The sequence below is a fragment of the Carcharodon carcharias genome, chromosome 10 (assembly GCF_017639515.1).
Source record: "Carcharodon carcharias isolate sCarCar2 chromosome 10, sCarCar2.pri, whole genome shotgun sequence".
In the NCBI taxonomy this organism is placed as follows: Eukaryota; Metazoa; Chordata; class Chondrichthyes; order Lamniformes; family Lamnidae; genus Carcharodon; species Carcharodon carcharias.
In genome coordinates this window covers 153,828,148-153,844,483 of record NC_054476.1, presented here as the reverse complement: position 1 = coordinate 153,844,483, position 16,336 = coordinate 153,828,148, and the positions used below count along the sequence as shown (strand labels likewise).

The following is a 16,336-nucleotide window of genomic DNA, read 5'->3' as shown; positions in this document are numbered from 1 at the left end:
ACAAATGCTACAAGTAAGACCATTGTGCTCTCTGACCCTCCAATGGTAAATTTATACCGCAATTTGCTAGAAATATAATCAGAATATGCCGCTGCAAGCATAACGGAGAATCGAGAATGATACAACCCATGATTCAACTAAAAATTCACTGTGATATGCTACTCAGTGTTTAAATAGATTTTTGAAGGTCGAACTGATGAGCAGAAACAAGCACAAACTCAAATTATAGACACCTGATTCTCCTTAAGGAGCATTTTTCTATCTGTCTGGTTAGTTCATTAAGTAGAACAGTGACACCCCCTCCTCCCCCTTTCCAATATCGGCTCTATGAACAGCACAGAAACTAGAGGCTTTTAGTTGCTCAAGCAGTCTGCAATCCCTGAGTTTTTTTTTCTGATTTGCTACTTGAATTGTAATACAGTGTAAATGGGCACATTGTGATCACTAATGACACCATTCACAAGCCGTAGAATTCATGATCCAAATTACACATGCAACAAAACTAATGTGTGGATGGCAGTTTAGCAGCCAGCAACACTCTCCATCCGACCCCTTCCCCCAACGTCAGACATACACAATTTCTGTTGCTTTGCAGCTTGCGCCGATGACCCTAGAAACTGTCGGTAATAAGAAACAGCAAATAATGGAAATACTCAGCAGATCCGGCAGCATCAAGAGAGGAACAGAGTTAATGGGCTGGATTCTGAGCGCCGGTGGAGGCCGAGATCAGAGGCAGGCAGGCACTAAAAATATAAAGCGATACATGCCAGTGTGCCAGTTCCCTGTCCCTGGGTTGTTTTCCAGGAGGCAGGATTGAGGGGTGGCAGGGCTACCTGCCCACATATGGCAAGTAGCCGATTAAACTAATTAACGGCCACTTAAGGCCAACTGAAGGAGGCCCTGATTGGGATTTTCCAGCTGGATCAGGTTTCCAGAGGCAGCAGGGACCAATTTAGTTGCCTGGAGGTGGCCACCAGTGACTGACCAGCGAGATAGCACTCCCAGGCAGTCTTAGAGGCCCTTCCTGCCTGCCTGGGTGCTGCAGCAGCCACAGGCCATCTTGTGGAGCCACCCCCTCCCATCCCTCAGAAGAGGTGGCCCGCCTACATTTTCTGAGTTTGAAGAAGTTGGAGAGCAGGTGCGTCCATTTCAAAGTGCCCTCTTTCTTACTTACCTGACACGGCACCCTGCTGCTCCCTTCAAGCTCGGAGGCCACTGATTGGCTCTCCAGTTTCAAGAGGCCACCTGCCATCATGAAACATTGCTGAGAAAGGACACAGATTGAAGCTTTTCATCTTACACCCATAAGGACACTTCACAAGAATACCCATTTAAGGGGAAAACAACAATTTATACTGTATGTGAGGAGAGTGCTGATTGGTTGGCAAGTGGACTATGATTGGTAGAGGCATTGGCAGGGAGAATGCACCAGTGATGGTGACTGACAGTTAACTGCCAAGCATTGTTTGAAATTTAAACCAGGCAGCTTGACCCTGATTCTCCAAGGCATTGCCCTGAGGAATGGCTGTCACTTATTTTGTTCAGTTGATCCAGGTGCAACCAAATATTTTGCAAATGACAGTGAGATTGGCTGAGGGAGGAATGTTGATCAGGAAACTGGAAGAACCTTCCTGTTCTTCAAATAGTACCTCATACTTTCAGTAGCCAACGGAGCCAATAGAATAAGCTGATCGATCTCAATGTAATGTCACATCCACAGAACAGCCTGTCTGACAATGCAGCACTCCCTCAGTTCTGCACTGAGGTGTGTTCCTAGATTATGAGCTCAAACACCTGGTCCAGGAACATAAGAATAGGAGCAGACCATTTAGTCCCTTGACCCTGTTCCACTGTTAAATGAGGTTAAAGCTGATCTGTAGTCTACCTCAATCCACCTGCCTTGGCTTCATATTCCTAATACCCTTACCCAGGAAAAATTCTCTATCAATCCGATTTAAAATAATGAAGTGACGCAGCATCTACTGGTTTTTATCGAAGAGTTCCATACCTCTATCACTCTTTGGGTGAAGAAGCGTTTCTTAACTTCTCTCCTGAGTGCCCTGACTATGATTTTAAAGTTTTGTCCTCTTGTCCTGGATGTCCCTATCAGCAGAAAGTTTCTCTCTAGCAACCCTAACAATTCCCTTTAAAAAACTAAAACCTCAGTCCATTCACCCCTTAACGTGCAGCTCTAACTCACGGCTTTTTGATCTGATGCTGAAACAACTATGCTGAGGCACAATCAATGGCTCAGAGTGTGTTTTGAGTAGCATATCACAGTGAATTTTTAGTTGAATCAGTGGTTTCATCGTTCTCGATTCTCCGTTATGCTTGCAGCGGCATATTCTGATTATATTTCCAGCAAATTGTGGGTATAAATTTGCCTTTGGTAGGTCAGAGAGCACAATGGTCTTACTTTGTCAGCAGTATTATCATTGTAGCGAAGCCCAGGCGAATGTTACATTGCAGTCATCATCGGCTGTACTGTGATTCGAGGATGACATCTACAAAGCAGTTCCAAAGAAGTCTTTTTGGACTCGAACTGTTAACTCTGTTTCTCTCTGTACACATGCTGCCAGACCTGCTGAGGTTTTCCAGAATTTTCTGTTTTTATTTCAGATTGCCAGCATGCACAATATTTTGCTTTTATCTACCTAGAAGTACCAGGCTTGTGGCTTATACATTTATTTATGGTCATATCATTCCAGGGTGTGTTTCGGTATTTAAAAATTAATTCTTGCGATGTGTGATTCATTGGCAAGACTGTCCTTTATTGTCCATCCCCACCTACCTTGAGAACTGGGATGGGTCTTCTTCTTGAACCACTTCTTGCAGTTTAATATAACTCCCTCTTGTAACATTGTCCCATGGAAAGAACATCATTGCATTGGAAGCAGTTCAAAGAAGGTTCACTCGAGGGATTCCTGGGATGAAGGAGGTTATCCTCTGAGAAGAGGTTGGACAGGTTGGAGTTTAGAAGAATGAGAGGTGATCTTATTGAAACATATAAGATCCTGAAGGGACTTTACAGAGTGGATGCTGAAAAGATGTTCCCCTTGTGGGAGAGACCAGAACTAGGGGACAGTTTAAATACAATGGTCTCCCATTTAAGAAATTGACGAGGAGAATTTTTTTCTTTCGGGGGTTGTGAGACTGTGGAACTCATTCCCAGAGAGTGGTAGAGGCAAGGTCATTGAATATTTTAAGGCAGAGGTAGATAGATTCTAGACTAACAAGAGAGTCAAAGGGTATTGGAGCCATGCAGGAAAGTGGCGTTGAGGCCACAATCAGATCAGCCATGATCTTATTGAATGGCAGAGCAGGCTCAAGGGGCTGAATAGCCTACTCTTGCTCCTAATTCGTATGTTTTTATGTATGCTCAAGCCCCTTGAGGCCTTCTTTCTACATGTTCTCTCAATGCGTTTTACAATTAGAGTGTCACCTTTTTCCCAGTGTAGATGGTTCAATATGTACTGAATCCTGTATCTACAGTGTCACAGCCTCCAATCAGTATGTTGTTCCAGTTTTAGTGTATTCTGTAACATTGCATCTGTAATATGATGCTCCGAAATGATTCCAATTTAGTCATTTTGAATGTAGTGATAGAAAATATTATTAAAAACAATATAAATATGATCCATCTGATGGGCATTTTAAGTCATTAAGCACTGCTACAGTGTATGGAACATTCTCATCCATGCTTCCTTGCAGGGCTATTGTTCCACAAGCACCGGCCAGTATCTCACATAATTGGAATTGGGACACAGTGGTATATTCACCCAAGCAGGGTATTCAAATAGTGATGGATCCTGCCCTCACCTGGGACCTGGCATTACCTCAGTCTAATGATCTCAGCTTAAAGAGTAAACAAGTGTTAGAGGAGGTGGACTGTGAGCAGAAAGTAAAAATCCCACACTGCTCGGATTTGGGAGAAAAGGAGCAGATAAGGCTTGCGAAGCAGGAGCGAAGTGACCAATTTACCTTTTTTGAGGGTCTTAGGAAAGGTCATTAATATTAAAAGTGTGCAGCGTTTTCCGGCTAGGGCAGAACTTTACGTCCCGTGGGGGTTGGGGGTGGGGGGGCGGGGGCGGGCGTGTGCCCGACCCGATCGGGCGTAAAATCGCGCGAGATGATGCCGGGCAAACGCCCACTCAGTGGGCACATGCATAAGTCGGAAGAACGCCCGCCGACAATTAAGAGGGTAATTAAGCCAATTAATGGCGCAATTGTCTACGATTTTCCATGGCCCATCTAACCTCACGATTGGCAGACGGGTGAATCGGCCAGGCGGCCTTTATGTTTTTTCATCAAACCTCATCCAAACCTCCGTTATGAAACAAAATACAAATAAATATCTGTGGACAGTATTTCTATGAGGTATTTTTTCAGGGGCTTGACTGTGATGCAATGGACATTTCATTGCAGCTTTTTAAACTTTTATCCAATCATTTTCAGCTCTGCAGCTCCCCGAGGCAGCTGTCTGCCTTCAGGGGAGCTCTCTCGCAGCGCTCACCCACGCCCGTGGTGACATCATCACCCGCCCTCTTACCACCCCCACCCCCGCAGCGCTGAGCTTTTCAGTGCGCCTTTCAAGCTGGCTGCCCATTAATTGGCCAGACAGCGTGAAATCGCGGCCGGGGACTGATCACAGTCGGCGGTCTGTTTCCCGGCTGACTCTGGGCCCACCGATTGCGCCTGACCACCAAAGGTAAAATTCAGGCCCTACCGAATCATATGTGCAGTGGACATTTTCCTCAAGGTTGGATCTTGAGTTGCTGAGTGAAAGAAAGGGCTAAATGTCGAAGCATCATTACAGTAGGTGCATATGAGCAGAAGGATAGTGCCTGTTGGTTTGCAGGTTGCAGCCATTGTTGTCAAAGGCACTTATATAGCACCTACAACATGAGGATAAAACGTCCCCAGGCCCTTTGGAGGTTTAAGGGAAAAAGATGCTGAGGCAAAGAAGGAGAAGCTGGGAAGTATGATCAAAAGTTTGGTCAAATAGGTGGGTTGTAAAGAGACAGTAAAAGGAGGCGAGGGAGTTTAGAGAGGCTGATAGGTTTAAGGAAGAAATTCCAAGGTTTGGGACCATGGCAGCTGCCAATGATCGGGTGAAGGAAAGACAGGATGCACAAGAGGCCAGAGTTAAGGGGACAGAGCGTTAAGAGGGCAGGAGTTGTCAGACTAGAGGAGTTTACAGAGATGGAGATGAGTGAAGGATGGAAAGATCTGTTCTCTGTTCTCTGTAGCCGTGACCGGTGCCAGGGTTAAGGATATGTCCTCACAGCTGGAGAGGAACTTGGAGTGGGAGGGACAGCATCCAGTTGTCATGGTCCATGTGGGAACCAATGACATAGAAGCAGGAGTAATGTTCTGCCAAGAGAATTTGAGGAGTTAGGGGCCAAATTAAAATGCAAAACATCAAAGGTAATCATCTTGGATTGTTACATGAGCCACATGCCAACTGGCATAGGGTCAAGCAGATTAGAGAATTAAACAAGTGACTCCAAGAATGGTGCGGGAAGAAGGAGTTTCAATTCATGGGACACTGGCAGCAGTATTCAGGGAAGAATGAACTATTCCGTTGGGATGGGCTTCACTTAAGTCATACTGGGTCCAGTGTCCGTATGGCTAGGGCCATGGGCAGGGCTTAAATCTAACAAAGGGAGTGAGGTTTTGGTCACGGGAGATTTTGAAATCCAAACAGAAAGGTGTAAGCTTCAGAACAGTACAGGGATGTAAGTAAAGGCAAGCAAAATAGGACAGGAAGGGAAAGAGAGTTTAACAAAAGTTTTACATCTGTGAATAAGGTCATTACAGGGAATAGAAGTAAAAAAATGAAATTAAAAGTTCTTTATATAAATGCACTAAGCATCTGCAATAAAATAGATTAACTAGTGGCACAAATAGAGGTAAATGATTTAGATCTAATCACCGTTACAGAAACATGGTTACAAGATGATCAAGGTTGGGAAATAAATATTCCAGGGTACACAATATTTTGGAAAAACAGACAGAATGGCAAAGGAGGAGGGGTAGGGGGACTTGATAGTAATGGATGACAAGAGGATACAAGTGAGAAGGGATCCGGCCTCAGAAGATTATAAAGTAGAATCAGTCAGGGTGGAAATTAGGAATAGCAAGAGTCAGAAAACACTGGTGGGAGGAATTTATAGCCCCCTCACAGCATTTATATCATTGGGTAGAACATTAAACAAGAAATTGCTGGAGCCTGTAACAAAGGAAATATAATAATTTTGGGGGACTTTAATCCTCATACTGACTGGGAAAACGAACTTAGCAAACATGGTTTAGAAGATGAGTTTGTGAAATGTTTTTGTGACAGTTTCTTGGAGCAGTATGCTGTGGAACTGACTAGGGATAAAGCTATCTATGATCTAATACTGTGTAATGAAACAGGGTTAATTAGTAATGCTGTAGTAAAAGATCCACTGGGAAGTGATGATCATAATACCATTGAATTCCACGTTAAGTTTGAAAGTAACATGCTCCAATCACAAACAAGAATCTTAAACTTAAACAAAGCCCAACATAGGTGTGAGGGGAAAACTGGCTAAGGTTAATTGGATAAATAGACCAAAAGGTATGGCAGTAAATGAACAGTGGGAAACGTTTAGAGAAACAATTCAAAGGATTCAACAAAAATACATTCCATTGAAAATCAAAAAATCAACAAGAAAGACCCATGGCTTACCCAGAAAGTCAATGATAGTATTAAATTGAAAAGAGGCTTATAATCTTGCAAAAACTAGGAGCAAGTCTGAGAATTAGGAGTATTTTAGAAACCCTGTCAACCTGGTGAAGCTACAACACAGGACTACCTGCATGCCAAACAGCATAAGCAGCAAGTGATAGATAAATTCCACAACCAACGGATCAGATCTAAGCTCTGCAGTCCTACCACATCCAATTATGAACGGTTGTGGACAATTAAACAACTCACTGGAGGAGGAGGGTCCACAAATATCCCCAACCTCAATGATGGGGGAGCCCAACACATCTGTGCAAAAGATGAGGTTGAAGCATTTGCAACATTCTTCAGCCAGAAACGGTGAGTGGATGATCCATCTCAGCCTCCTTCGGAGGACCCCAGCTTCACAGATGCCAATCTTCATTCGATTCACTCCATGTGATATCAAGAAATGGCTGAAGGCACTGGATACTGCAAAGGCTATGGGCCTTGACAATATTCCAGCAATAGTCCTGAAGACTAATGCTCCAGATTATTTCTCGTCCCTAGCCAAGTTGTTCCAGCACAGCTACAACATAGGCATCTATCTGGCAAAGTGGAAATTTGCCCAGGTATGTCCTGTATACAAAAAGCAGGACAAATCCAAACCAGCCAGTTATCACCCCATCAGTCTATTCCCAATCATTAATAAAGTGATGGAAGGGGTCAACAGTGCTATCAAGTGGCACTTGCTTAGCAATAAACTGCTCACTGACGCTCAGTTTGGGTTCTGCCCGGGTCACTCAACTCCTGACCTCATTAAAGCCTTGGTTCAAACATGAACAAAAGAGCTGAATTCCAGAGGTGAGATGGAAGTGACTGCCCTTGACATCAAGGCAGCATTTGAGTGAGTGTGGCATCAGGAAGCCCTAGCAAGACTGGAGTCAGTGGGAATCAGAAGAAAACTCTCCATTGTTTAGAGTCATAGCTAGCACAAAGGAAGATGGTTCTGGTTATTGGAGGTCAATCATTTTAGTTACAGAACATCAATGCAGGAGTTCCTCAGGATAGTGTCCTAAGCCTAACCATCTTCAGCTGCTTCATCAATGATCTTCCTTCTATCATAGGGTCAGATGTGGGGATGTTCGCTGATGATTGCATAATATTCAGCACCATTCACCACTCCTCAGGTATTGATGCATTCCATGTCCAAATGCAGTGGGACCTGGACAATATCCAGGCTTGGGCTGATGAGTGGCAAGTAATATTTGTGCCACACAAGTGCCAGGCAATGAGTATCTCCAACAAGAGAGAATCTAACCATCGCCCCTTGAAGTTCAATGACATTACCATCATTGAATCCCCCACTACCAACATCCCAGTGGGTTACCATTGACCAGAAACTGAACTGGACTAGCCATATAAATACAGTGGCTACATGAGCAGGTCAGAGGCTAGGAATCCTAGTGAATAACTCACCTCCTGACTTCCCAAAGCCTGTCTGCCATCTACAAGGCACAAGTCAAGAGTGTGATAGAATACTCTCCTTTTGCCAGCTCCAGGACACTCAAGAAACTTGACACCATCCAGGACAAAGCAATCCTCTTGATTGGCACCCCATCCACAAACATTCAACCCCTCCACCACCAATGCAAAGTGGCAGCAGTGTGTACCATCTACAGGAACTCAACAAGGCTCCATAGACAGTACCTTCCAAACCCACAACTGCTACCATAAAGAAGGACAAGGGCAGCAGACACATGAGAACATCATCACCTGGAAGTTCCGCTCCAAGTCACTCACCATCCTGACTTGGAAAAATGTTATCGTTCCTTCACTGTCACTGGGTCAAAATCCTGGAATTCCCTTCCTGACAGCACTGTGGGTGTACCTACATCATATGGACTGCAGCGGTTCAAGAAGCCAGCTCACCACCACCTTCTCAAGGGCAATTAGGGATGGGAAATAAACGCTGGTCCAGCCTGCGATGCCCACATCCCATGAATGAATAAAAAACAGCCAGCCAAAAGTAGATAAAATGGGAAAAATTAGAATATGAGTGCAAACTAGCCAGAAATACAAAAACAGATTGCAAGAGCTTTTATAAGTATATAAAAATGAAAAGAGTAGTTAAAGTGAATAAAAGCAAAATACTGGGCATAGATGGGGCATTTTCCAGTAGGCACACAGTGAATAGTGGAGCGCCCCAAGGATCAGTGCTGGGGCTTCAGCTATTTACAATCTATAGTAATGACTTAGATGAAGAGATAGAGAGCAATGTATCTAAGTTCGCTGATGATACAGAGCTAGATTGGAATGCAAATTCTGAGAAGGATATAAAGAGGTAAAGACAGGTTAAGTGAGTGGGCAATGTGATGGCAGCTGGAATATAACACAGGGGAAATGTGAAATTATTCACTTTGGTCATGAGAATAGAAAAAGCAGAATATTTTTTAAAAGGTAAGTAACTTGTTAGTGTTGATGTTTAAAGAGACTTGGGTGTGCCTGTATATAAGGAGCTCAGAGAGTTAGCATGCAAGTACAGCAAGCAATTCAGAAGGTGAATGGCAGGTTGGTCTTTTTGAAAAGGGATTAGAGTACAGGAATAAAGAAGTCCAGCCACAATTATACACAGTTTTAGTGAGACTGCATCTGGACTACTGTGTGGAGTTTTGGTCTCCACATTTAGGAAAGGATTAACTTGCATTAGATACAATACAGCAAAGGTTCATTAAATTGGTCCCTAGGATGAGGGGTTGTCCAATGAGCGAGACTAAGTAAATTGGGCCTTTATTCTCTGGAGTTTGGAAGAACTTGAGGCAATCTGACTGAAACATACAAGATTCAGAAGGGGCTTGATAAATTGGACACCGTGGGATTGTTTCCACTGGTCAGAGAATCTAAAACATGGAGCCACAGTTTCAAGATAAGGGGCCAATCATTTAGGACTGAGATGGGAAATTACTTCATTCAAAGAGTTGTGAATCTTTGGAATTCTCCATCCCAGAGGGTTGTTGATGGTCAGTCGTTGAAAACCTTTAAGACTGGGATTGATGGATTTTTGGTCTCTCAGGGAATTAAGGGATATGGGATCAGGCAGGAAAGTAGAATTGAAGCCCAAGATCAGCCATGATCATATTGAGAGACCGGACATGATTGACAGGCCATGTGATCTACTCCGGCTCCTATTTCTTGTGTTCTTGTGACTTAAACACAGAATTGAGAAATTTAAACTTGAAGTTTTGGAAGGCCAGAAGCAATGTTGGTCAGCAAGGCCAGGATGTGAGTTGAGCAAGATTTGGTGCAGCTTAGGGTACAGGGTCCAAACATTAGCCCCTGAGTCTAGGAAATCTGCTCCACAAAGTCTGTGTTACTCAGTCCCGCTTGCACTTCTAATTTGAATTTGTTGGTTTGTTCAATTTGAGTTTAGGACCGGAATGGGGTCTCTATTGGTGTGGGGGAGGAGGGAAGGATGTTGGAAAGAGCTGTTGCTTCCTTGGTGGATTAATTCTGAATCAGCACATTAGAATTTGCTATTGTCAGCAATCTTCAATATATGCAGATCAATGCAGACACAGATTAAAACTGTAAATATAACCCCTGAAGCTTCTTGGTACACACTTGTGTGGTACATGAAGACAAAAATTTTGACAGCCCTGCACTGGTTTGTCACTGTAAGCCTGCTGAGTTTAGCAAAAATGTTTTTTTTCTTTAATTCTTTGACAGATCAATAATCTGTAAGAGTCAATGCAGCAGTGCATGTTTGCAGAGAAAACTATACCTCCCACTTTAAATGGTCAAACCGAAAAGCTTGCATTTATATCGAGCGTTTCATAACCCTCAGATGTTCCAAAGTGTTTTACAGGTAATGAAGTACTTTCAAAGTGTAGTCACTGTTGTAACGTAGGAAAAGGGCTCTCAACCTTGTTGCTTCTGAGCTCTCTGCTGTGTTATCAAAATTCCACACGTGTTACTTACAAATTGAGTGCAATCCGCCATTCTTTCCCCATTTTGGGCTGAGGTTCTGTCTATTCTCCCACACAATTATCCTGTCAATTTGCAAGTTCTTGTTATTTTAAGCCAGGATTTTTTAATAATTGCACATACTATATTGACACTGGACACAATTCTAATTCCCAGTGATACAGTAGACATTCACTGGTTATTTTTTGGAAGACTCCTTGAAACCTTCTCCAGATCCTGAATGGTCTGTAGGCCCTCTGTTAATAACAAAAGCAAAATACTGTGGATGCTTGAAATCTGAAATAAAAACAGAAATTGCTGCAAATATCAGCGTGGGATAAGAGTATCTGGCATAGCACGGGTTAATATGGGGTTTGGGAAACAGTACCACCCATAGTGTGATGTAAAGAGACACCTGATCTGAGACTAGAGTTGGTTGTGGACTGGACAGAGACCTGCGTAGAAGCAAGCATTAGGTTAGCTCATAACTTGGGTCATACTCTTTATATATGCATGTAGTTATGTGTTATCAATAACCACTTAAGGTTCAACCATACAAGACTTAGAACTCCTTTGTGTGACCTACTGAACAGACATACAACACTTTGGATCAAAATCCTGGACCTCCCTTCCTAACAGCACTATGGGTGTACTCACTCCGCATGGACTGCAGCGGTTCAAGAAAATAGCGCAACGCCACCTTCTCAAGGGCAATACGGGATGCGCAATAGAAGCTGGACTGACCAGTGATGCCCACATCTCATGAATGAGTTCAAAAAACGCTTAGCAGCTCAGGCAGCACCCGATGTGGAGAGTGAAACACAGTTAACGGAATTTTAAGCTCTCGCTGGTGGAGAGCTTGAAGGCAGGAATGGCATGTAATTAGGTGAGATGGTGGTGTACTGGAATCCCGTCACCTTCCTGCCTCTGCCAGAATTAAGTTATGAACGGGAAGGCCCATGATCGATATACTCACCCCACTGCCAGCTGAGGCACTTAAGTGGCCAATTAATGACCCTGCCACAGCTGGTATTAATCCAGTGGCAAGGGGGCTGTTGCCATACAGCATGCATGGCAGCTAAAGCCATGTGAACAGATTCTCACCTCCGGAGTGGTGAGGAGGAAGCCTTCAATCAGAGGCATTCAATGCCTGCTCAAGGGACTGGACATCAGAAAGACCTGCTGAGAGCTGCCCTCCTGCCAACCCCCCCACACCTCCATGACCCCTACCCCACTAACCCTTTTGACCTGGGTTGCCTGGCGATCCTGGGACTCTGCTTGTCCTTCTGGTTGCAGCCACGGCCTCCCCTGTGAAGCTGGTGAGCACAAGACCTATTGGCCTCTGACTCTCTGGATCTTGATTCCAATTGAAAGTGTTGCCACCTTTTTGGCCTTCCCAAAAAGTGCAGCACAGATGGGTGTATCTAACCTCAACAAGATTCCACCAAACATTTCAAAACTGTCACTGAACTCTGTTTCTCTCTCTGTAAAAAAATTATAAATTATTGGAAAAAGGGGGATCAGAAAGGGCTGGAGATAGAGGAGAGAGTTCATGATCTGAAATTGTTGAACTCAATATCCAGTCTGGAAGGCTGTAAAGTGCCTAGTCGGAAGATGAGGTGCTGTTCCTCCAATTTGTGTTGAGCTTCACTGGAACATTGCAGCAGGCCAAGGACGGACATGTGGGCATGAGGGCAGGGTGGTGTGTTGAAATGGCAAGCGACAGGGAGGTCTGGGTCATGCTTGCTGAAAGACCGAAGGTGTTCCGCAAAGCGGTCACCCAGTCTGCGTTTGATCGCTCCAATGAAGAGGAGAGCAACGAATGCAGTAGACTAAATTGAGGGAAGTGCAAGTGAAGTGCTGCTTCACTTTACAGGAGTGTTTGGGCCCTTGGACGGTGAGGAGAGGGGAAGTAAAGGGGCAGGTGTTGCACCTTCTGCGGTTGCATGGGAAGGTGCCGTGGGAGGGGACTTTTCCCACCTATTTTTAAATTTATTTCGATCTATTGTTTCATCTCCACCTTTTAGCTCATTTTGATCCTTTCCCCCCACCCTACCCCACCCCACCCCACCCCACTAGCTTGTCCTGCTTGCTACCCTTAATGACCCAATTAGCACGTCCTTTAGATAAAATCACCACTGTCAACACCCCTTTGTCCATGACATCTTTGGCAATCTCTTCCTGGCCTCCACTTATCACTGGCCCCCCTTTCGAGCTCTACATGTCTCACCCCCCTCTACCAGCTTATACTTAATTTCATTTCTATATTTCTTAGTTCTGATGAAGGGTCATACGGACTTGAAACATCAACTATATCCCTCTCTGCAGATGCAGTCAGACCTGCTGAGTTTTTCCCCAAGTATTTTTGTTTTAGATTTCCAGCATTCACAGTGTTTTGCTTTTATCTGTTTCTCTCTTCACAGATGTTGCTTGACTTGCTGGGTATTTTTTATTTGCTCATGGGATGTGGATATTGCCCATTTCAGAGGGTATTTAAGAGTCTACCACATTGGAGTGAGGGTGACCTGGAGCCACATGTAGGTGACAATGGCTTCATGGTCAACATCAGACTTTTAATTCCATTGAATTCAAATTTCACCATCTACCGTGACAGGATTCAAACCCAGGTACCCAGACCATTACCCTGAGTCTCTGGAATACTAGTCCAGTGACAATACCACTATGCCACCATCTCCCCTGTTGGTTTTGTTGTGTATTTCTTACTCTTGTCAAGATCCCCTGATGTAGTAAATGCGGCAAACTAATATGAACACGACATGATCCCTCAATAGCAATGAGATAATGAACAAATAATCTATTTTAATGGTATTGGTTGAGGGATAAATGTTGGCCAGGGTATCATGAGAACCCCCCTGCTCTTCATCAAACATTAGATCTTTAACATCCACTGGGAGGGCAGTGTCATTACAAGCAATCCAAACCTCATTCATCCAAACCAATTTCTAGTGCCAACTTTTTTCCAGGAAGTCCAAATGTCCAAATACAACTGTGTTTCAGGACCCATCCCTGATATTCAGAGCGAAAAAAAGAGTACCTGTATTGATATTAAGAGCCAGCTGGCTTGCACTCGTAAGTTCAGACCATAAAGTGTTATGTCAAATTACATTTTACTGGAGCATTTTCCTTTGTCTACAAACAAGCCCATGAGTTGGCATTTTGTGTTATTTATTAATGCATAGCCAAGACCGACGTTGCTAGGAAATGTCAATAAAATAAAAGATTTGGTTCTCTTGTTGGACATTTATCAGCTTTCCCTATCTCAGAGTGCAGTCACTGTGCATAAATTTCAGTGACTGCAGTGCAGGGATTATCTAAAGCTTACTATCACTCTTTGTTAATGTTTGTCATATTGAGTCCTTGGGAAGTGGCAGATTTTGAAAAAGTATGACTGCAGTATGGCATTAACACTGTAGGAGAGACAATCTCGCCAGCCATACCAGCACTGTACTAAATACAGTGCGTGTTCTTTCTGCATGTCATGTTTGACCTTGTTATGATAATAAACCAATATATAGTGAGCTATACAAAGAATCGGCCATTCCCGACAGCTGACACTAATAAATAATAGCTTATCTACTAACGCTTGTCACAGGACAAAGGAAAGCTGCATTACTGAATAGCCCAAATTTTATTCTAAATTCAAAAAAAAATCTTGAAGGTGTTGACATGACCTTTAACTCTATTTTTGGAGACAACAGGTTCTAATATGTGACGAGTACAGCCAGCATGTTGCTAAGTGGTGTTGCTAAGATTTAGGTGTTGGGAAATATGTCACATAGTATATTCCCACCATTAAGCATTTTTAGTCTTGCAATTTCAACTGCACAACCGTGGGTCCAATGTCATCTGTTCCTCCTAAGCGTGCTACACTTAACACATATCATGTCTCAAATTACTCCTATAGTATAGCCCAATTTTTTTTTAAAGTAATGGATCTGATCTGCATTTGATTAAAACCAGTTGTTTACAATGAGTATTTAAGGTACCTATCACTCTTAATGTTCCAGCACTTGCTTAATGTTATAGGGATCTTAGCTTCAATTACAAGTTTCAGTTTTGATAGACATTGGAAAAACTAGGAATAACTTATTATTGTTAGAAGCTCTTATTGTTCTGCTTTGATTTTTTTCCCCATTTTTTCTGAGAGGAATTGCTTTATATGTTAAGGTGCAATGTCCTTATGATGAAATATTTGCTAAACCTAATGTGTTTGAGATGGGGAGTGAGCCAGAAGAAGGGCAGCCATAATTTTCATCGCAAATGGTGGTGTGCATTGGCATGATTTTTTATCATGAATAAATGAACAAAATAGATTTGCCAAAAATCTTTCCATGAAGGTGGTGCCCTTTTATTTTAGTTAACTACAGTTAGGATTGGCTCTTCCCTCAGCTCCTATCTGAATGTGTCAGTACAGATCATATTACACCAAAGAATCAATCTTTGGCTTCATGTTCTGGGCTCTTGTAACTCTGTCTTCCTGTCTCATTCACTCAAATTGCTTAATTATTTGATTCCCTGCAGGGAGAGATCTATGGGTACTTGCAATCTCAGGGAAGAACTCCAAGCAGCACACTTTGGGGATCCCTGAGGTGAAATATGTTGGAAACATGCATGGAAATGAGGTAAGAAGACCAGCAATGAAAGGTTAAGCGACAGCTGACATTTGTGCACTGCCAGCCACTGCTTTCCTGGATTTCTTTTTTTAAAAACAATTTTATTTGATTACCCAGAAAGAAAACATGTTTCAAAATCAAACCGCTCTGAAGTAAATATGAGTATTTCAATGGTTTTTTTTTCTGTTTCTTGCTTAGTTTTTGAAAAAAATATTTTTGCATAAACATGGATTGTCATCTTTTGACAAACTAACTTGAAATGGGCTGGGGAGCACATTAACATCAATGGAGGCATTGTCATTGGCTCAAGGGCTGTTCTGGTTATTGTCTCATTTCTATCATGCACAATCATTCAGCTTCCTCACCCTGTCAAGCTCATTCGCTCCTCCCATCTACTGTTCCAATTAATGTCATCGACACTCACTGTTTCAGCATGTGTATTCTAATTATAATTGATCATTGCGTGTAAGATTCCAAATCCATTCATTTTCTAACAATATACTACAAAGACGCTTGGGTTGAAATTGTGTGGCGAGGTATTGGTAAGAAGCATGTTAACATGTTTGTATGAGATTCCTTTTATTATCCTAGGTTAGCACCTTCATTAAAATAGAAAAGGAGTTTGATTCCAGCGTGTTTCTTACTGATGATTATTACTGCACATGATTTCTATGAAGATCAATTGAAACGGATATGTAGTGTATTTGGTGCAATAATAAAGTGATGCAATAACAGTTCTGATATAAATTATGCCCTCAGATGTAAATGCAAAAAGTGATCCTTTAACCTTACAGCAGTTCTTTCCCATTGAATTGGATAATGGTGTAACTGATATTTAGTGAACAGCCATTTGAATTTTTTTATCCAGAAGTGTGTGTTTAATGATGGAGTGACATGTCGGGCTGAATTTTCCCAGTTGGGTCGTGTTCCTGACATTGGTCTTAATTTGTTACCATCCTCCGTCCGGTGGGTAGTCTCGGCCGCCTTGACCTCCACTTCTGACAAGATCACTTGGAGGTGGGAACACTTCAAATGGCCAACCAGTGTG

General features: G+C 42.9%; 1 protein-coding gene across 1 annotated transcript in view; it reads left to right on the top strand.

Moving 5' to 3' along the window:
* LOC121282903 (carboxypeptidase D-like) overlaps positions 1 to 16,336 on the top strand; it is a 122,144-nt gene that overhangs the window by 14,261 nt on the left and 91,547 nt on the right. The window contains exon 2 of the mRNA XM_041196712.1: positions 15,197 to 15,297. Coding sequence (XP_041052646.1) covers positions 15,197 to 15,297 — 101 coding nt within the window. The remainder of the gene's footprint in view (positions 1 to 15,196; positions 15,298 to 16,336) is intronic.